The sequence below is a fragment of the Carcharodon carcharias genome, chromosome 16, assembly GCF_017639515.1.
Source record: "Carcharodon carcharias isolate sCarCar2 chromosome 16, sCarCar2.pri, whole genome shotgun sequence".
NCBI lineage: Eukaryota > Metazoa > Chordata > Chondrichthyes > Lamniformes > Lamnidae > Carcharodon > Carcharodon carcharias.
In genome coordinates, this window is record NC_054482.1 from 43,830,032 (window position 1) to 43,852,548 (window position 22,517).

General features: G+C 43.5%; 1 protein-coding gene across 2 annotated transcripts in view; it reads left to right on the plus strand.

Annotated features, from left to right (window-relative positions):
- Positions 1-21,721: 21,721 nt before the first annotated feature.
- The window catches only part of abl2 (c-abl oncogene 2, non-receptor tyrosine kinase), a 118,287-nt gene continuing 117,491 nt past the window's right edge, over positions 21,722-22,517 (plus strand). Inside the window, exon 1 of one of the 2 annotated variants that reach the window (XM_041208625.1) lies at positions 21,722-22,492. In XM_041208625.1, the coding sequence (XP_041064559.1) occupies positions 22,321-22,492 (172 nt within the window). In that variant the 5' untranslated portion in view covers positions 21,722-22,320. The remainder of the gene's footprint in view (positions 22,493-22,517) is intronic. The other variant, XM_041208628.1, reaches the window with a different exon arrangement.

The following is a 22,517-nucleotide window of genomic DNA, read 5'->3' on the forward strand; positions in this document are numbered from 1 at the left end:
AGTTAGCTGCTCTCAAGCAAGGTGATGCCCTAAGCTAAGGAGAAAATTAGCTCTTGATGAGTATCCAGCGGCAACTGCGTGAAATGTATTATCAGGTAAGGGCACGATTGGGCATGACTGAGATGTTCTTGTGATTAACTAGCCCATTGAACTATCACTGTCCAGATGCACATGACCAGTAATAAACTGAAGTTACTGGAGAGAAATCAGTGTTCAGGAACTATCAGCAGGTCTGGCAGCATCAGTAAGAGAGAAACAAAGATAACATTTTGACTCCGTATGACTCTTCTTCAGAGGTCTTCAGAGTCATACAGACTCTAAACATTATCTCTGTTTCTCTCTCCACAGATGCTGCCAGACCTGCTGAGTCTTTTCAGCATTTTCTGTTTTAATTTCAGATTTCCAGCATCCATAGTGTTTTGCTTTTATTGAACTCAGCCTATTTGGGATTGGAGGGGGACTGGTGGGGTAGTGTGCAGTGGGGGATGATGACAGGGAAAGTTATAGGGCCTTTGGGGAAGAGAGAATTGGTGAGAAAAGGGTGTAAATGTATAAAATAAAGTTTTATGTTAGTTTAAAAACAATGAAATATAGCAATGTAAGTTGCTCAAATGTTGTTTGGATTTACAGCCACAGGGTCTTTTTAATTTTTTTTATGTATGGGTTGTGATCATCCCTAATTGCCCTTAAGAAGGTGGTGAGCCACCTTCTTGAACTTAATTTATATACACCCACCATGCTGTTGGGCTGGGAGTTCCAGGTTTTTGACCCCGTCACAGCGATATGGTTCCAAGTTAAGATGGTGTATGGTGGCTTATAGGGAAAATTACATGTGGTGGTGTTCCCATGCGCCTTCTGCCCTGTCCCTCTTGGTGTGCTTGAAAGGTGCTGTCAAAGGAGCCTTGGCATGTTGCTGCAAAACATCTTCAAAATGGTACATAATGCAGCCACTGTGTGCCAATGGAGGAGGAAATGAATGTTGAAGATGCTTTATGGGATGCTGATGAAGCAGTATTCTTTGTCCTGTATAGTCTTGAGCTTCTTGAGTGTTGTTGGAGCTGCACTCATTCAGACAAATGGTAAGTATTCCATCACAATCCTGACACGTGTCTTGTAGATGGTGGACAGGCTTTGAGGTATCAGGAAGTGAGTTACTTTCCACAGAATATCCTGCCTCTGACCTGGTCAATGGTAACCCTCCAGGATGTTGATGGTGTGGTGAAGGATGGGGGGGGCATGGTGGGGAGGAGGAGAGGGGGGTGCGGATTAAGTCATGGTATTGCTGTTGAATGTCATGGGGAGATGGTTAGATTCTCTCTTGTTGGAGATGGTAATTGCCAGCACTTCTGTGGTGTAAATGTTTCTTGCCACTTATCAGCCAAACCCTGAATGTTGTCCAGGCTTTGTTGCATGCAAGCAATGACTGCTTCAGTGTCTGAGTAATATCAAATGGTACTGAACAGTATACAGTCATCAGTGGCCTTATGATGGAAAGCAGGTTATTGATGAAGCAGCTGAAGGTGGTTGGGTCTAGGACACTACCCTGAGGAACTCCTGCAGTGATGTCCTGGGGCTGAAATGATTGGCCTTCAATAAAGCAACCATCTTCTTTTGTGTTAGGTATGACACCAACCTGTGGAGAGTTCTTCCTCTGATTCCCGTTGACTTCAATTTTGCTAGAGCTCCTTGGTGCCACACTTGGTCAAACGCTGCCTTGATGTCAAGGGCAGTCACTCTCACCTCACCCGTGGAATTCAGTTCCTTTGTCCATGTTTGGACCAAGGCCATTGTGAGGTCCGGAGCTGAGTGGCCCTGGTGGAATCTAGTGGAACATTAGCGTGATCAGTAAAATGCAAATAATCACTGAGAACATGTAATGGGGCTTTTGAATACACTTCGATTTATTCAGTAATCTAAATAGTTTTAAATAGACTCGGGGCGGAATCGACCCAGATTTCCACTAAGTGGGTAGCAAGCGGGAAAAACGATGTTTTGCCTGCTGGCTGCAATGGCAGCTTTCCATGCTGTATTACATCAAACCCTCCACATTAATTATGCATTCCTGGGATACATGCTGTTTTGATGGCGGGCAGGCCTGCCACGCTGTCACCTCGCCACTTCATCACTCCAGGTACCACATTTAAAGTACAGCCCCGATCAGTGTTCCCAGCCCAGGACTGCTGCAAAGAAGACATGGCTCTGAAAAACAAGAAGACTGAAGCCCTCAAATGCCTTTTGGACACCATGGAAGCCCGCTGCGATGTTCTCTACCCCCACTCTGGCCGCAGGAGGGGTAGCAACATTACCACTCTAGCTTGGTATGCAATGGCAGTGGTGATCAGTGCCAATGCTATGCAGAAGAGGTTGGTCATCCAATGCAGATAGAGGATGAATGATCTCATCCATGCAGCCAGGGTATGGCAACCATCTCATCACTCTAAACTCTCACACTCATGCCCACCACACATTCACTGGCATCTCATGGGACATCATCGCTCATTCTCAAACCCATACCCTCACATGTCCATTTGTCCTTCGTCTGTTTATTTCTCAGTTCTTTAACCTCACTGGCAAAGGACTACCTGCTCAGCCCTCACTGCATTGAGGCCACTTACACAGATCAACATGTGCCCCCACACACACCCTGGAATACTCTCCTTCCCCAGTACAGCCCTTGCCCTGCAGCCTCATTTAATTACATACCAAACTTTTTAAAATCTTAAAATATAATTTTTTTGTCTTCCCTTACCTGAGGCCACTTCTCCCCCTTCCCCAAGCAACCCTAGCCCTGCAGCCGTTGAAAAGCCTTATGACTGATCTGGTTGGTAGAGACCTGCCAGTGAGCCTCCTAAAATTGATGAGGGGCTGATGACAGTGACAGTCATCAGTCACTGATGACTGAGTGCTAACCTAAGCAAAGTAGGCAAATAAACCTTGAAGTCCTGAGCGAAGTGCAGCCCATCAAGGGCTTAAATATGCTGTTGTGGAATACGTCAGCGTGTTTTCCTGCCGACATGGGTGGACGATCCGGGGGGGTGATGAGTCCATTGGGTTGGCCTTATAATTATATGCAGATGTATTACAATGAGGTTCCTGGTATCCGATGGCAGGGAACGTGGCCCACCATCGATGGGCTGAAAGGATGATTGCAAACTAGTTTCGCAACGTCTTGAAACCGATTTTTGGCCTTCCCACCAAATTATCCGCTCATGCCACCAAACAAGCCCAACACCAGCAGGCATGGAAAATCCTGGACTCGGTTTCTGCAGAAGATTCAGGTATTCAAATGTTATCTTTATTTTTCACTCTACAGATGCTGACTGGCCTGTTTCCAGCATTTTCTATTTTTGCTTTTAAATTTTGATAGTGAGTTTTAATTACCAAACTTTTTTAAATCTTAAAAATAATTTTTTTGTCTTTGGCTGAACAGAACAATATACATTGCTTTGTATTTTTAATCTATAGAGATTAGATAATGTTGCATAGCATTCACCTTGCCAGTTTCACTCTGTCACATTGGTCCTATTTTCCGTAGAAATCCTTTTGACCTTTTATTTACATAATCTTCCTTGCTGATCCTGATAACCTCTGATCTGATCATGTTGGTAGAACTGAAGTCACTACAGGTCAAACTGAACATTCATAATTAATTGTTGAACAGCCACAACGGACAAAAAGCAGCACCATAAATTTCCCCAGACTCATTAATGCTGATGTTTAGTAATTGTTTTTAAAGCGTTGACTTTCAGTTTTTTCAGTGATTCCCATTATGAATCCAGCTGCTGTATAAACATGGTTGATATTCTGCATAGTTGCACTGGTTACTTATTAAGAGATTACTCCAGGCAAAATAAACATAAATCACACATTCAACCTCAGCTGAGTATTTGGCAATTGCTTAGGAAAAAACAATCATTTTGAAATATGTGTTGGGTAATTGAGTCTTGAATTAGTAATGTCAGTGCTGTACCAGGATGATTAAAGCTGATCCATACCAGGCTGATTAAAGCTGATCCATACAAAACAGGATAGTCTTCAGGTTTCAACTCTTTGACAGAACTGAGTTAGCGAGACAATGCCTGTAGGCTAGGGAGGGAAAAATTAATGTTCTTGATCAGTAATCATCACCCATTGTATGCAGTGTGACTTTAGGTGAGAACAGAATCAGTTACAACTTTTCCATCTGGTAGACTAGCCTGCTGAACAGTCACTGCCATGACTTATAGTTGAACAGTAACCATACGACAATGAAACAGAATAATGAGATGTGCAGGTGCACTACTGATTTCAGCACTGTGAAGTGCTTACATTTCCTCTATGTCTCCTCCATCAAAGGTGCTGATTCATGGCAGATTTAGTTCAGCAGGTACCAGCAGACATCTGGTACATCATCCATGTCACCCTCTTCTTGTGTGAGGCTAGATGACACAAAAGAGCTATTCAACCTAGTTGATCTCATTCTTCCAGAATACAACTGTACTATGACTTTCCCACCCCAACTTTTTAGTATCCACCTGCACTTCCTACTTTAACAAAAGACTGCACCTTTGGCAATACAGCATCCCTCGCTGGTGCACAATCTATTACAATATGGATGCACTCCAGATACCATTTTTCATGCCCAGTGATTGTAGCTGCCATAAGCCCACAGTTCTCACGAACTGACACTTTATTTTATGCAAATCAGGGAAAGAGGTGTGATGATGTATGCAGTGCAAATTATAGGTTAGCCCCATGAACTCCAAATTCTTTCACATAATGAAAAATAACATTCTGGTAGGCTGTATATCTGAGGCTACAAGACTCAATGTCGGTTTATTAAGAAATAAATTTAAACAGAAGCAAGACCAAAGCACAGCTCATTTAATGAAATGATAAACATATAACTCAGTACCTTCCAAAACATAAAAGTCCAAAATTTTTAACAGTTCTTTGTGGAACAGTACACTATTTGCATATTGATGAAATGCTTTTACATGAGAAAAACATTTGTCTCCACCCATGTCAACTACTGAACTAGCAAAAGGCTCCAATATATATTCCCCTGTCAGGAAAATTCTTGATGTGGACATGTCAATCACATTAATGCATGTGCCAGCTCTGGCTTGGTTGGCTATCTCTGAGTCAGAAGGTTGTGGGTGCAAATCCCACTCTAGAATTTGAATGTAATGATCAAGGTTGACAGTCCAAAGCTGTGGTGAAGGAGTACACACTGTTGGAATGTGATCTATGGATGAGATATTAAAGCTGTAACACTGGCATCTACCTGGCAATGTGGAAAGTTGCCCAGATATATGCTGTACACAAAAAACAAGACAAATCCAACCCAGCCAATGACCGCACCATTAGTCTACTCTCAATCATCAGAAAAATGATGGAAGGAGTCATCAACAGCGCTATCAAGTAGCACTTGCTTAGCAATAACCTGCTCACTGATTGGTTTGGGTTCCGCCTTGGTCACTCAGCACTTGACCACATTACAGCCTTGGTCCAAACATGGACAAAAGAGCTGAGCTCCAGACATGAGGAGAGAGTGACTGCCCTTGACATCAAGGCAGCATTTGACCGAGTGAGGCGCCCTAGCAAAATTGGAGTCAATATAGATCAGGGGGAAATCTCTCTGCTGGCTGGAGTCATACCTAGCAAAAAAGATGGCTGTGGTTGTTGGAGGTCAATCATCTCAGTTCTAGGACATCACTGCAGGAGTTCCTCAGGGTACTGTCCTAGGCCCAATCATCTTCAGCTGCTTCATCAATTTCCTTCCTTCCATCATAAGGTCAGAAGTGGGGATGTTTGCTGGTGATTGCACAATGTTCAGCACCATTCGTGACTGCACAAATATTAAAGCAGTCCATGTCCAAATACAGCAAGACCTGGACAATATCCAGGCTCGGGCTGACAAATGGCAAGTAACATTCGTGCCACACAAGTACAAAGCAATGACCATCTCCAACAAGAGAGAAACTAACCATCGCCCCTTGACATTCAATGACATTATTATCGCTGATTACTATCAATATCCTGGGTTACCTTTGATCAGAAACTGAATTGGACTAATCATGTATGAATACTATGGCTGCAAAAGCAGGTCGGAGGCTAGAAATCCCAAGGCAAGTAACTCACCTCCTGATCCACCAAAGCCTGTCCATCACCTACAAGGCACAAGTCAGGAGTATGATGGAATACCATTCACTTGCCTGGATGAGTGCAGCTCCAACAATACTCAAGAAGTTCAACACGATCCAGAGCAAAGCAGCATGCTTGATTGGCAACCACTCCCCCTCCCCCTACTTTCACTCCATCCATCATTGATGCACAGTGACAGCAGTGTGTACCATCTACAAGACACACTGCAGGAGCTCACCAAGACTCCTCAGACGGCACCTTCCAAACCCATGACTGCTAGAAGGTCAAGGGCAGCAGATACATGGGAACACCACCACCTACAAGTTCCCTTTAAGCCACACATCATCCCGACTTGGAAATATATCGCTGTTCCTTCACTGTCGCTGGGTCAATATCTTGGAACTCCCTCCCTAACAGTACTGTGGGTGTACCTACATAACATGGATTGCAGCAGTTCAAGAAGGCAGCTCACCACCACCTTCTCAAGATTATTAGGGATGGTCAATAAATGCTGGCCTAGCCAGCGATGCTCACATCCGGTGAATAATTTTTTAAAAAATAGTAGAGCCCATTCAACTTTTCAGGTGGATGTAAAAGATCCCTTGTCACTATTTTGAAGAACAGCAGTGGATTTATCCCTCGATCAACATCACTAAAGTAGATTATCTGGCTATTAGCGCATTCCTAAACAAAAACAGAATTACCTGGAAAAACTCAGTAGGTCTGGCAGCATCGGCAGAGAAGAAAAGAGTCGATGTTGAGTCCTCATGACCCTTCAACAGAACTGAGTGAATATTAGGAGAGGGGTGAAATATAAGCTGGTTTAAGGTGGCGGGGTGGGTGTGGGGGGAGAGAAGTGGAGGGGGTGGTGTGGTTGTAGGGACAAGCAAGCAGTGATAGGAGCAGATAATCAAAAGATGACACAGACAAAAGAACAAAGAGGTGTTGAAGGTGGTGATATCTAAACAAATGTACTAGTTTAGAATAGATGGCAGGGCACTCAAGGTACAGCTCTAGTGGGGATGGGGTGGAAAGACTAGCAGGGCATAAAACATTTAAAAATAATGGAAGTAGGTGGGAAAAGAAAAATCTATATAAATTGGAAAAAACAAAAGGAAGGAGGAAGAAACGGAAAAGGGGTGGGGTCGGAGGAGGGAGTTCATGATCTAAAGTTGTTGAACTCAATATTCAGTCCGGAAGGCTGTAAAGTACCTAGTCGGAAGATGAGGTGCTGTTCCTTCAGTTTGCATTGGGCTTCACTGGAACAATGCAGCAAGCCAAGGACAGACGTGTGGGCAAGAGAGCAGGGTGGAGTGTTAAAATGGCAAGCGACAGGGAGGCTTGGGTCTTTCTTGCAGACAGACCGCAGGTGTTCTGCAAAGCGGTCGCCCCATTTATGTTTGGTCTCTCCAATGTAGAGGAGACCACATTGGGAGCAACAAATGCAGTAGACTAAGCTGGGGGAAATGCAAGGGAAATGCTGCTTCACTTGAAAGGAGTGTTTGGGCCCTTGGACGGTGAGGAGGCGGGAAGTGAAGGGGCAGATGTTGCATCTTTTGCGTGGGCATGGGGAGGTGCCATAGTAGGGGTTGAGGAGTAGGGGGTGATGGAGGAGTGGACCAGGGTGTCCCGGAGGGAACGATCCCTACGGAATGCCGATGGGGGTGAAGGGAAGATGTGTTTGGTGGTGGCATTATGCTGGAGTTGGCGGAAATGGCGGAGGATGATCCTTTGAATGCGGAGGCTGGTGGGGTATTAAGTGAGGACAAGGGGGACCCTATCATGTTTCTGGGAGGGAGAAGGCGTGAGGGTGGATGCGCAGGAGATGGGCTGGACACGGTTGAGGGCCCTGTCAGCGACCATGGGTGGAAAACCTCGGTTAAGGAAGGAGGAGGACATGTCAGAGGAACTGTTTTTGAAGGTAGCATCATCAGAACAGATGTGACGGAGGCGAAGGAACTGAGAGAATGGGATGGAGTCCTTACAGGAAGCAGGGTGTGAGGAGCTGTAGTCGAGGTAGCTGTGGGAGTCGGTAGGCTTGTAATGGATATTGGTGGACAGTCTATCACCAGAGATTGAGACAGAGAGGTCAAGGAAGGGAAGGGAAGTGTCAGAGATAGACCATGTGAAAATGATAGAGGAGTGGAAATTGGAAGCAAAATTAATAAATTTTTCCAGGTCCAGATGAGAGCATGAAGCAGCACCGAAGTAATCATCAATGTACCGGAGAAAGAGTTGTGGGAGGGGGCCGGAATAGGACTGGAACAAGGAATGTTCCACATACCCCATAAAGAGACAGGCATAGCTGGGGCCCATAGCCACACCTTTTATTTGGAGGAAGTGAGAGGAATTAAAGGAGAAATTGTTCAGTGTGAGAACAAGTTCAGCCAGACGGAGGACAGTGGTGGATGGGGATTGTTCAGGCCTCTGTTCAAGGAAGAAGCTAAGGACCCTCAGACCATCCTGGTGGGGGATGGAGGTGTAGAGGGATTGGACGTCCATGGTGAAAAGGAAGCGGTTGGGGCCAGGGAACTGGAAATTTTTCCAGGTAATTCTGTTTTTGTTTTGGATTTCCAGCATCCGCAGTTTTTTGTTTTTATATTAGCGCATTCCTGTTTGTGTACATTTGTGCAAATTGGTTTCCATGTTTCCTACATTACAACAGTGACCATACTTCAAAAGTACTTCATTAGCTGTAAAGTGCTTTGGAACATCAACAGTTATGAAAGACCTCTATAAAGGCAAGACTTTTTTCACATCTATAACAGACCTATACTGCAAAGATGAGTCAGAAGCCCAAAAAGATTACCTCTGTCTCCTTTTTCCAGGCTATTAATCATTTTTTAAAAAAACAATTATATATATTTTGCACAGAAAAACCATATTATTCCTTCATCTCTTAACTGATTAGTTGCCACATCAATGGGGTGAATTTTTCCTATGGCAGGTGAATGAGCTGTTCAGGATCGGGTGCGGACAGGCTGGAAGCCAATCAGCGCCTACGATCGGCTGCGCGCCACCATTTTACACAGGCGGGCCAATTAAGGCCCACTCAGTGTAACACGTGGCCGATAGCGCTCAGCGCTACCTCTACAGGCAGATGGGAGGAGGGAGAGTAAGGGCCTGCACTCATGTACATGAAAGCGGAGCTGCCTTAGGGAGATTGAATAGATTAATAATAAAGAAACTAAAACTTTATTTAAAGATGTCCTATCATGTCACAGTGTCACATGAGCTTGGACATGTTTGTGAAGTTTTGAAACTTTAATTATTTTATAAACCCTTCAGGAAACCTCATCCCGCCTGTGGATGAGGTTTTCCGAAAAACATGAAGGCCGCTTGGGCAGTGTTGGTAAAAGGTTTAATTGCTTTGTTAATTGCCTAAATAGGCTGTTGACAGTTCAGTGGGCACGCAGCCGCCTCGGGCGCATGCTCACCGAACGAAATATTGAAATGATGTGTGATGACATTGGGACGCACGCTCTACGTCATCACGTCACCCCACCCCTGACCCCTCGCCGATGCTAATATACTGCCCAATGTGTATGTTTCAGATTGTCTTTCCTCCAGCATTCTCCAGTCAGCAATGAGGTGTAAAAAGTTCCACATTTCATAGCTTGTCTTTGGTCATCTGTATTTTCTCTTAAATGTAATTAGAAGCATCAAGAGAACAATAAAATGTCAGTCATGCCATGTATATAAATTGTGAGCCATAGAAAGTGGGAGTCCTGATGTGTGCTTTCCATCAGGAATGGTCGCAGTAATCAATTTGAACTAATCAATCATTAAAATATGGAGTATTTTATGATTCAAAATAAGATACATCTCTGATTAGTCACAGGTGGCACTTCTGACAATTCTGCACTCCTTGATGTTATACTCCAAAAAGCAAGTTGGTGAAATCTCGAACTGTCTTTGCACCCTTTTATAAGATTTATTTGCAGAGGTACACATTATAAGTAGGCACCTCCTTTACAGTTTCAGTTTTTAACTATCTAAATGGGCACTAAATGAATGCCCAGCTAATGTCCACCAACTATATACAATCAAACATAAGTCATATTCAATTAACAGATTCCTTTCTCTTTAAATAAAAATTAATTTATAAATACAATGAAAAAATTAAAAACAAATTCAATCAAAAACCTTCATATCTATACAAAGCATTACATTGAGGCATTTCTCCTTGAGTATCAAAATTTCTTCGTACATGCATTTTTTTAATGTAAAATAATCCAACAGTTACTAATGAGTTACACCCACCTATTTAATTTTAGAGATTTCCTTTCTCTCCAGCCTTAGTTTCAAGCTAGCAAGGTCAATTTGTAAGCTGGAGCACAGTGATCAGGAATAGAATGCTTCACAAACTGAGTGCTGAAGTTGAGAAATTGGTGCAAGAGGGAATTCAGTGTCGAGGGGAATGGAGGCGTTGCTTTTTATTCATTTTGTTTTATCTCCAGTAGCTGATGAGCACTGGGGAAAGAGGGAGGTTTTGGGATGAAATCCACCTGAACTAGGCTGGGATTGGCGTCCTGGCGGATCATATAACTAGGTCTGTAGATAGGTAATAGTGCCTCAGAGAATAAGATCCATGTAAAGAATACTAGTAAAAAGTAAAATTCAGGGGCCTTAATCTAAATGTGTGAAGCATTCGTAATAACATAGACAAACAAGTGGCACAAATAGAGATAAATTTCTTTCACGGGATGTGGGCAAGACCAGCATTTGTTGCTCATCCCTGATTGCCCTTAACTGAGGGCAGTTAAAAATCAACCACACTGCTGTGGATCTGGAGTCACATGTGGGCCAGACAAGGTAAGGTTAGCCGATTTCCTTCCCTAAAGGACATTAGTGAAACAAGTGTGTATGCAACAATTGATGATAGTTGTCATGGTCACCATTACAGAGACTAGCTTTTAATTCCAGCTTTATTAATTGAATTTATATTCCAACAGCTGCTGGGGTGGGATTTCAACCCATATCCCCAGGACATTAGGCTGAGCCTCTTGTTTACTAGTCAGGTGATATTACCTCTATGCCACCATCTCTTTGCCACACCCACACTCGCCCCTCAGTTTAAATCTAATTGCCATTACAGAGACATGATTAGAAAGCAACCAAGGTTTGGAAATAAATGTTCCAGGGTAAATAACTTAGACAAAGAGACTGAGAGAAATGTTTTATGTGTATCTTACAAGAGCACCTCCTCAATGGAAGTGGGTAGAAGCAAAATCCTGGAGCTTGGTTCAATTGCCAGGAAATTGGGACCAACTTGCCTATGTGCATGTGTTGCCAATAGAAATGTTATTTTAAATGCCTTTAAATAGTTTACTTGGCCAAACATCTGCTGTTCCCTGCAGGAATCCACTGCATGTATGTGACAATGCTGTTCAAAAGCCAGCTCAAAGAGGTGTTCACGCATAAATATAAAAACAAAAAAAACTGCGGATGCTGGAAATCCAAAACAAAAACAGAATTACCTGGAAAAACTCAGCAGGTCTGGCAGCATCGGCGGAGAAGAAAAGAGTTGACGTTTCGAGTCCTCATGACCCTTCGACAGAACTTGAGTTCGAGTCCAGGAAAGAGCTGAAATATAAGCTGGTTTAAGGTGTGTGTGTGGGGGGCGGAGAGATAGAGAGACAGAGAGGTGGGGGGGGGGTGTTGTTGTAGGGACAAACAAGCAGTGATAGAAGCAGATCATCAAAAGATGTCAACGACAATAGTACAATAGAACACATAGGTGTTAAAGTTAAACGCATGACTGTCGTACATTTCTGTGCATTGGACAGGTCCTAACATCGATATTCTATGTACACATTAAAGCACAGCAATGTTGGCATGTTCAGTTCATGCCTCTCGAAACAAGCTTTTTGATCAAATCTTTATAATAGATGCCTTAAGACCCTGCAGAAAAAGATCACAGTTGTGAGGGTTGTGTATGCCTAACTACCCATGTATCCTGTTTACAGCAACATGGAAACAGGGAAAAATTAATACACAGATGAACTCTGTCTGGCATAGTCACATTGCTTTCTTGTTTTTACTTTTGCTGGCAGTGAAGAGAAATAACAGGAACGTTTTCTTTCTGTCCTAAATCTCACAGCCTGTTGCCAACATTTTTCTCTCGTCTTCTTTCCTCTGGCTATTTTGATTGATGTTTCTATCCATTTTGCTCCTTATATCTCTAACTCTGTCTCACTGTGCTGGACTCTCTTCTGTGTCAAACATTCAGAGATTCATTCATACAACAGGGAAGTTGATAGGTTTACAGTCTCCATGGAGTTAAACAAACCAAAAGAACAGAATTTAATGAATGACCCCAACGAAAAACCAATGGAGATTTCACCTTTTAGAACTTGTACTTTAACAATCAAACCAAAATCAACATGAATTAACAGACAAATCACAATGCTATAAAGGAATGCTATCATTTATTATGAGAGGGATTGAACATAAAAGTAAGGGTGTCATGCTTCAGTTATACAGGGCATTGGTGACACTGCATCTCAAATACTGTGTGCAGTTTTGGTCTCCTTATTTAAGGAAGGATGTAAATGCATTGGAGGCGGTTCAAAGGAGGTTTACTAGATTGATACTTGGAATGAGTGGGTTGTGAGGAAAGGTTGGACAGACTGGGCTTGTTTCCACTGGAGTTTAGAAGAGTGAGGGGTGATTTGATTAGAGTATACAAGATCCCGAATGGCAGTGACAAGGTGGACGTCGAAAGAACGTTTCCTCTTGTGGGTGAGTCCAGAACTAGGGTCACTGTTTTAAAATTAGGGATCACCCTTTTAGGACAGAGATGAGGAGAAATTTTTTCTCAAGAGTGTTGTGCGACTTTAGAATTCTCTGCCTCAAAAGGTGGTGGAGGTGGGGTCATTGAATATTTTTAAGGCAGAGAGGTAGATAGATTCTTGTTAGGCAAGGGAATCAAAGGTTATCGGAGTTAGATGGGAATGTGGAAATCGAAACACAAGATCATCAGGAATGATCTTATTGAATGACAGAGCAGGCTTGAGGGGCCAAATTGTCTACTGCTGTTCCCATTTCTTTTGTTCTTATGAATTAACAGACAAATCACAAACAATATTAATTATAAATTGCACATTAAATAGCAAATACAATAAAGATTGATCTCAGTTTTAATAGGCAGACCACTCAGCATATATGGCACTGATTTTAGCCACAAAGTCCTTCAAAGTTCTGACCTTTCTCCTTCCTTCACAGATTTAGCCACTGATTCTCATCAGGCAGCAGCTCCCCCTCAAACTAAGTTCCACGAGTACAATCTTTACCAAAATGGTGCATTTCTCCAAAACCTTCTCAGCTCTGCTTACAACAGTCTTGATGGTGTAACTCTTTCAAGTACAAACATGTTTCCATCTGTTCTTATTCAGATGAAGTTACATTGTTTCATAGTTTGCCATTGTGAGATTTGAACTCTTGATCTTGGGGTTACAAACCTAGTACCATAACCACTTGGCTATTTAGGCCAAGCAGTGTTAGCTTTATCCGAATCGTCAATGACAACCCTGTGCCCTGTACAGCTGATTCTGGTCAATCAGTTCCTTTAAAGTAACCGAAACAGCAGTAGACACCTTATTTTGCCCTTATCCCCACTCCTGGGTCTAGCCTTTGTTGTTCCCCTTTTTCAACTGTGCCACCACCTTTTCTCTTATAAACCCAGTTGTGTGGGCCTGTTTTCGCACTGCACCCCCAGGTCACGTGGGCCCATTTTCATGCCCTTTTCTTTCATTTTTCTGATAATTAATTGCACATATCATCGAGGAAAGGATGACTGGCAAAGGTATTAACTTTAATCTCTCGGTCCCTCGCCTTCACCTTTGTAACTCCATGGTCGATTCCGATAGTTGTCAAATATTTCGAGACAAGCCTTTTCTCACAGGACCACTTAATGATACAGTACTTCACCTGCAGTGACTTCTTGTTCTCATTCCACTTCTGCACGGTGGTTTCCATGGTGACAGGCCACCGCTTGACGCGCTGACAGTGCTGCCACTAGCTGGCTCGGGATTGGGTTCAGCCGCACTGAGGCCGGGTCTGAGACTTGGACAGTCTCTCCTTGTCCCAGCCCCTTAGAGGCCTGGCCACACTTACCAGGCCCAGCCACTGCCATGATGAAGTTCATCGCCTCACCTGACTCTCCTCAGATTCCAATTGAGCAATTCAAACAACACTCTTACCCAATGACTCTAAACAAAATGACATTGGCTCCAGTCCCCTGAACACCTTCACAAAGATAATCCGGATAGATATATCCAAAGGAATAAAATACCAGCTAAAAGAGCAACAGGAAGATGGTAGGCAAGAACTAAATAGAGCTACGCATGAGTCTCAAGAGAAGAAGCCATGGTATTTGACCAGATGGCAAACCAAAGAGTGAACAAGACAGATGGAGAATAGTTAAGATGACGAACCAGTAATCAGATGAGAAAAGCAGAGATATGGTGGCAAGTGAAGTCAAGATGGCCGGAAGTTGGCACCACCTTATTGCAATGGAGGGTGCTAGTGGGGACATTAAGGGTAGCAAGCAGGACATCTCCACCTTTCAGCCCATTTCGATTCCTCCCCCCCACCCCACCCCCACTAAGGCCATCTGTCAATAGCTTGTCCTGCTTGCTAACCTTAATGTCCCCATTAGCACATTCCTTGGATAATATCATCACCGTCAATACCCCTTTGTCCTTTTGTCTATGACATCTTTGGCAATCTCTTCTTTGCCTCCACCTATCACTGGGCCCCTATCCAGCTCTACCTGTCCCACCCCCTCTACCAGCTTATATTTCACCTCATTTCTCTACTTCGTTAGTTCTGATGAAGAGTCGTACGGACTCGAAACATCAACTATATTCCTCTCCGCAGATGCTGTCAGACCTGCTGAGTTTTTCCTGGTATTTTTGTTTTATGCCAGTTCAGCCTTTGGCCAACTGAGTAAAAAAGTACAGTATCTGTAGACCAGGATTTCAAACCCGAGATGAAGATCATAGTTTATTGGGCAGCAGTGATCCCTGCACTCCTATATGCTTTGGAGACTTGGACAACCTATGTCAGGCACTTCAAAGTACTGGAGAAGTACCACCTTCGCAAGATTCCCCAAATCCAGTGACCAGAAAGGTGGTTAAACAGCAGCGTCCTCTCCCAAGCCAACATGTCCAGAATCAAGGCCCTCATCACTCAAAACCAGCTCCACGGGGCAGGACATATCGTTTGTGTGCCTAACACCAGACTCCCAAAGCAAATGCTCTCCTCAGAACTCAGTCATGTCAGGAGACTACAGGACAATAGAAATGCTTTAGGGATGTCCTCAAACCATTCCTGAAGATGACAAGCATCCCCACCAACTCATGGGAGTCCCTGATTTGTGACTGACCAAAATGCATAAGTTTCATTCATGAAGGCACCACTCACATTGAGAGACTTCGTCAGGAACAAACAGAGGCGAAATCAAGGCATCAAAGAGAGCACACCAGCCTCCCAACAACTCATCTGCCCAACCCTCCATGCACCAGCTGCCCTGCAGATCATGCACTGGACTTATCAGCCAACTCAGAACACATCGAACACACCGGAGTGGAAGCAAGTCATTCTCATCCCAACAGACTGCTAAGAAGAAGAGTACCTCGGCCTGTTTGGTTAATCAAGAGACCTGCGTACAATTACTGTAAAGCTGTACCACATCAACAGTAGAGCTGATATTAAATTAATCTGGAGTAATTTGTTTCCAAATACAGGATTAAGACAGTCTAAATTAGAAAAATAAAAAAAAAGTTAAAATGTGTTGGGCCAAATCTTCCTAAAAAAGCATGATGAATTCACAATGTACACTATTATTAATGGGCAAATTGGGCAACAAGTTCAGCTGAAGAAGTGCTATGCCGTGCATTGCAAATTTCCATAAACTTCTGGTCGGGTTGTTTTACAGCAGCTCACCCTCAACCTCCCTGTTATTTTTAAGCATGTAAAGGATTGGATTCATACATTAATTGTACATTAAACTCATCGCAGAAAGCTATGGCTCAAAATGAATAGTGGAAATATCCTTTTAATGGCGTGATAATTGTTAAAACAATGCCAATCAATATCCCTGACCCAGAAAGAAAGCAATTCAAACCGCTGATTCTCAATCCTGCTGATGAATTCTTCTAACAGATTTCAAAACTTCAATTTTATTTTTCCCCTTACTACTCCTGTCTTTTTTACTCCATTCTTAATCCAATATTTCTTTAATTCTCTTGCTGTCTTTGATTTGACTCAAGTTAACCCATTCTAATTCACACTTCTTTTCTGACATTCCTGTTTCTTTCTCAATCCTTAAATCTCATTCATTAAAGAGATACACTATTGGTCCCAACATTCACTTAGGTCCCAAGTGCCTCGTTGCTCCCATTTTCCGCTCACTCCTCTAGCAAGTTATTGCTCAAATTCTATTCCAGCTGAAGGATGCAGGAAAATGTATAATGGTGCACATGAGCTAATCTGGAATTATATATTATTTTTCCTTGATTTTGGAGCTTGTTTTGCATTTGAAATAGGCAAGTAGTAATCTCCACTTAACTTTCAAAGTGGGGGATTTTTTTTACTTTTTCCAATTTTCTCTCCATTTCTTAATCTTGCTGGGGTTTCAAAAGCACTGGTTGTCACTCATGTACCATATCCAAATAGTCATTGTTCATAAGGGAGCCTGGACAGTGAGTATCAGGTATGGACCACAGCCAAGCGCAATCTTGTTTTACATCTCTTTTTATTCAATCTTTAGGAGAAGTCAGGCTTTATTTCAAATGAGCACTTTACTTAAGAGCCTTCGCTGGCTCAGAAATCACTTGCTGACTTATTGATTTCATTCATTTGCTATGAATGCCTACTGCTATAAAAAACAATTAATACATTACTGGTGCAGCTAATTGCTTTGCCTGAGTACTAAATAGCTCTGTTCTTGGTTTAAAATTTAAGCAAGTTGTCACTGCTTCAGCTAATCAATTCTCCTTGGTTTAAGATTCCTGTCTGATTTGCTCTCTATTCCATAACCCAGAAGTATGGAGGCTAATAGCAGGACTCCAAATGCTTCTCTGTTGAGGTGTGCTAACTCATTTCCAGACCAGGAACCTGATTGTTGCACCTTCTAGATCTTTATGGTTTAGTGTTACAGTGCATGGTGTCTTCTCCCAAAATGCTATTAAAGATGACACTGACATAATTAGGTCCATTTTAGAGAAAATTTACACCCTGGAGATAATTCATTACACATTAGTAAAATGAGAAGCTGGCAAATCCCACCCTCCCACCACAGTTCTAACTGTGTCAGTCCTGTAACACCATGATCTCTGCACCTTTTCGCTGACCATTAAGTATGACTATATTTTTTAGTTGAACTTGAAAAACATTGTTTCTACATGCAAATGGAGAAAGAAATATACATTGCAAATATGACGGTGTCTATCAACAGTAAAAACAGACAAGCCCCACTCAATTCATTTTTCACTGCATTAAATGGAGAGCCTGATTCTAGAACCAGTTCTCAGGAGGAATAACTGGTCCACCTATAGAGAACAATTTTTCTACCGGTATTACCTGGTTTCATTGAACACTAGCTAGCACTGTGATTTTACTCATCTACTATGGAGATGAGTTTTCAAGTCATGTTGAATTAAAAATGGATTAATTTGAAGTTTGGTCAGAGATATGTGTGTGCTTCATATGTGAGAATTAATGAGCTGATATGCATGATTCCTAGACATTCAGATGCCATCAGGATGAAGCTTGATTAGTCTATTAGGTCTACCAGCTCATCAGCATTCAGTGAAAGACTTGAGAAACAGTAATGTTTCACAACAGGGTTGTGACCCCATTGAAAAGCCAGAGAATGCTACAAATGCACAGTAGTAGTGGGAGCATCATATTAAAACTATAGGGTGGGTATTTTTATCTGAGTGATATCAGTGTCACTATTGATGATGCGACAGCCTTAACTTTAAACATGCAACAGTGAATACTTATAAAAAATAAATGCTGTAAAGAGAGAAATAAAAAAGCAAAAGCAAAACAAAAGCATATGAGTGATGGAAAAGAAGAATGCATTAGCCTGCTTCCACCACCCTTTCAGACATTGGATTCCAGATTTTCTTTGTCATTTTAAAAACATTTTAAAAAATAAAAACAGAAAATGCTGGAAAAAACTTAGCAGGTCTGGCAGCATCTGTGGAGAGAGAAACAGAGTGAATGTCTTGAGTCTGTATGACTCTTCTTCAAAGCTAAAGAGAGGTAGAAATGTGATGGGTTTTATACTGTTGAAGGCAGTGAGGGGTGGGGTGGCGCAGGTGCAGCAAAATAGGTGAGGGATAGGTGGGAGCTCAGGAGAGACTTGACAATGATGTCATGGTCACCCACTCTGCGTTTAGTCTCCCCACAGTACCGTCCATACTGTGAGCAGTAAATACAGTCGACTAAATTGAGTGAGGTGAAAGTGAGTTGTTGCTTCACCTGAAAGGAGTATTTGGGGCCTTGGGCGGTGAGGAGAGAGGAGGTAAATGGGCAGGTGTTACACCTTCTGCGATTGCATTGAAAGGTGCTGAGAGAAGGGGATGAAGTTTTAGGGATGATTGAGGAATGAACCAGGGTGTCACAGAGGGAATAGTCCCTACAGATGTGTTTGATGGAAGCATCATGCTGGAGTTAGCGGAAATGGCGGAGTATGATCTTTGAATGTGGAGGCTGGTGGGGTGAAAAGTGATGAAAAGGGGAACCCTAACACAATCTGGGAGGGACGGGAAGAGGTGAGGGCAGGAGTACGGGGAATGGGTCGGCCACGGTTGAGGGCCCTGTCAACCACGGTTGGCGGGGGGGAGGTGGGGGTGAACATTGGCTCACTTGCACCTCATTTGATTCACATGACCTCATTAAATTTAGTCTACTGTATTCACTGCAGACATGGGTGACTGCTTTGTGGAACACCTTCACTCAGTCCGCAAGCATGACCCTGACCTTCTTCTTGCTTGCCAGTTCAATTCACCATCTTGCTTTGATGCCCGCATTTCCTTCCTTGGCCTGCTGCAACGTTCCAGTGAAGCCCAACGCAAACTGGAGGAAGAACACCCCACCTTCCGATTAGGCACTTTGCAGCCTTCCGGATTTAACATTGAGTTCAACAGCTTCAGACCATGAACTCTGTCCTCCATTTTAATCTCTCTTTAATGTTTTTCCCAACCCCCCACCCACAGGGCCATCTGTACCTTGTTCTTATGTTTTACTTTCACAGAGCACTGACCCTTAATCTGCTATTAACACATTCTGCTATCTGACCTTTATGCCGTTATTAGCACCATCTTTAGTCTTTAATACTACCGTTAATACTCCCTTTGTCTTGTGTCCATGACATCTTTGTTAAATCTCTCCTGAGTTCCTATCTATCCCTGACTTTCTATTTTATTCCAACTGTCCAACCCCACCTCTCTCGTCAACAGTATAAAATCCATCACATTTCTACCCCTCTTCAGCTCTGGAGTCACATAGACTCGAAACGTTCACTGTTCCTCTCTCCACAGATGCTGCCAGACCTGCTGAGTTTTTCCAGCCTTTTCTGCTTTTACTCTAGTTTTTTGAGCTTAACTAAAAGCCCCTAAGAACAGGTAAGAATGTCTCAGGTGTGCCCAAGGGGACTTCCGAACCCCTCTCCTGTTCCAGCCTAGTTAACATTATTATTGCTGAGCATTGATTGGGTTTTGTGTTTCACCTGCACCTCCATGGCTCTGAGTTAAACTAAGAACTTTTTATATAGAGTTATACAGCTCAGAAACAAGTCCTTCAGCCCATCGTGTCCGTGCCGGCCATCAAACACCTATCTATTCTAATCCCATTTTCCAGCACTTGGCCTGTAGCCCTGTACACTATGACATTTCAAGTGCTCATCTAAATACTTCTTAAATGTTGTGAGGAACACACTGCCCCTACCATCCCCTCAGGCAGTGTGTTCCAGATTCCAACCACCCTCAGGGTTTAAAAGTTTTTCCTCAAATCTCCTCTAAACCTCCTGCCACTTACCTTAAATCTATGCCTCCTGGTTATTGACACCTCCACTAATGGGAAAAGTTTCTTCCTTAATACAAAAAATAAAAAATACCTGGAAAAACTCAGCAGGTCTGGCAGCTTCGGCAGAGAAGAGTACAGTTGACGTTTCGAGTCCTCATGACCATTCAACGGAACTGAAAGTTTCTTCCTATCTACCCTATCTATGCCCATCATAATTTTGTACACCTCAGCCTTCTCTGTTGTAAGGAAAACCCTAGCCTATCCAGTCGCTCTTCATAGCTGAAATGCTCCAGTCCAGGCAACATCCTGGTGAATCTCCTCTGCACCCTCTCCAGTGCAATCATATTCTGCCTATAGCGGGGCGACCAGAACTGCACACGGTACTCCAGCCGCGAACTAACTAGTGTTTTATACGTTTTTCTTTACATTCTTTGCCAAAATGTATTCTGAAAATATTGGTACATTATGTTGTATAAGTTTCCACAGTCCAATTAGGGTGTCATTAATTAGAAATGCCAATTAAAGGGATGACATCTTGCAAATTATATCTAGCATTACTACTTTTGGACTGCTAGAAACTATTTTGAAAGAGGAATCAGATTAATGATGATGTTCTGGTGATTTCATCAATTTTGTGCATAGCTTTGACTTTACAATGTTACACTTGTTGATAACCTCCCTCACAAAACTAAATGAAGCCAGGCTTGACTCCTAGCCGAAAAATAGAAAGTGCTAAAAATACTCAGGTCTGGCAGCATCTATGGAGAGAGAAAGGGTCATGATGGGTCACCGACCTGAAATATTAACTATTTCTCTCCCCAGAAATGCATTTTCTGTTTTTATTTCAGAGCCAGCATCAGCAGTATTTTACTCTTGGCCCCAGGCTTGATCATTGTTTATCTCACTAATCAGCTCACTCAAAGCATCATTCAAGGCAATTCATTTTTATGTCTTATCCATCTAAAAACAATGCCGGGGCAGAATGTACCTTCTGGCTGCTTTTGCCACGATTGCAGTTGATGATCCCCTTTTCTCGATATAGTAACGGCTACTAGATTTCCGATTTTTTTTGCAAAGTTCTGCCAAATATTTTTGAGCTGTAATAAGGTGATATATGAAAACAAGTCTTTCATTTCATCGGCAAATGATTAACTTTCATTATAGCGTTTCATCTGCGAAGGACGGAGTGCAAAGTTTTGGGAACTAATTTGCTGCGGAATATTGTGAATTTTTCACAGGTGAAATAAATCGGAATAAACTCATCTGAGGCCTCATTAATCTAACTGCAAACCCCTCCCATACCCAACGCTTCAAACTGAAATTTAGAGTTATCCAGGTCACAAATTCCGTAACACGACGATATCATCTTTTCAGAGGAGAGCTCTGTCCTTTCAAAATCAGAAATAACCATTCATATAGTTAACTAAATTGATAAATTGCCACGTGGTAGCGTCGGTGGAAGATTGACTCGAAACAGCAACAGCTGAGGAGCGACTTGGAGGACCATCTCGGAGGACCAGGGCAGTGGAGAGTCTTGGAGGACCATCTCGGAGGACCAGTGGCAGAGGGGAGAATTGGAGGACCAGTGGCAGTGGAGAGTCTTGGAGGACCATCTCGGAGGACCAGTGGCAAATGGAGAGCCTTGGAGGACCATCTCGGAGGACCAGTGGCAAGTGGAGAGCCTTGGAGAAACATCTCGGAGGACCAGGGCAGTGGGGAGTCTTGGCGAACCAATGGCGGTGAAGTGGCTTGGAGGACCATCTTGGAGGACGGTGAAGAGAGCGCCTCGTTGTGGCTCGGGGCACAGGCGGTTGCAGCGGGACGGGGGCGGTTACGGAGTCGGGGGAAGTGAGCGGCTGCTGTGTGACTAGTCCCTCTCCCGCGGTCTCGCCGGGGACAGTGCTTTGGGTTAGCGTTAAGGAGACAATAACGCCTGACCCCCTCCCTCCCCTCTCAACACCGAGGGAAGGGGCCCGGGATCCGGGACCTGGCGGGGACCCGACCTGTGAGTCTTTATTGGGAGGAGGGGTTGCCGGCAAAGAGCGACACAATAACCCCGCGGAGCAGCTGGAGAGGACAGCGAGGGAGGATGTAAAAGAAACGGCTCCGAAAGAGCGGGATTCGGGGCGGACGCTCTTGGAAAAGCCGGGGATGGGGCAGCAGCAGGCCCGTGTCGGCGGGGCTGCTGGTGTTGGTGCAGTTGTGGAGACAGTCCAGCCGGGCAGGGGGAGGGTTGGCACAACGAGGCCCGGACACGGGGGAAGGCGGCGAGACACGGCAGCCAGGGGCAGTGAGGCCGCCTGTAATATCTTCATTCACCACGGTAGGTTTGCAATTGTTAATTTAAA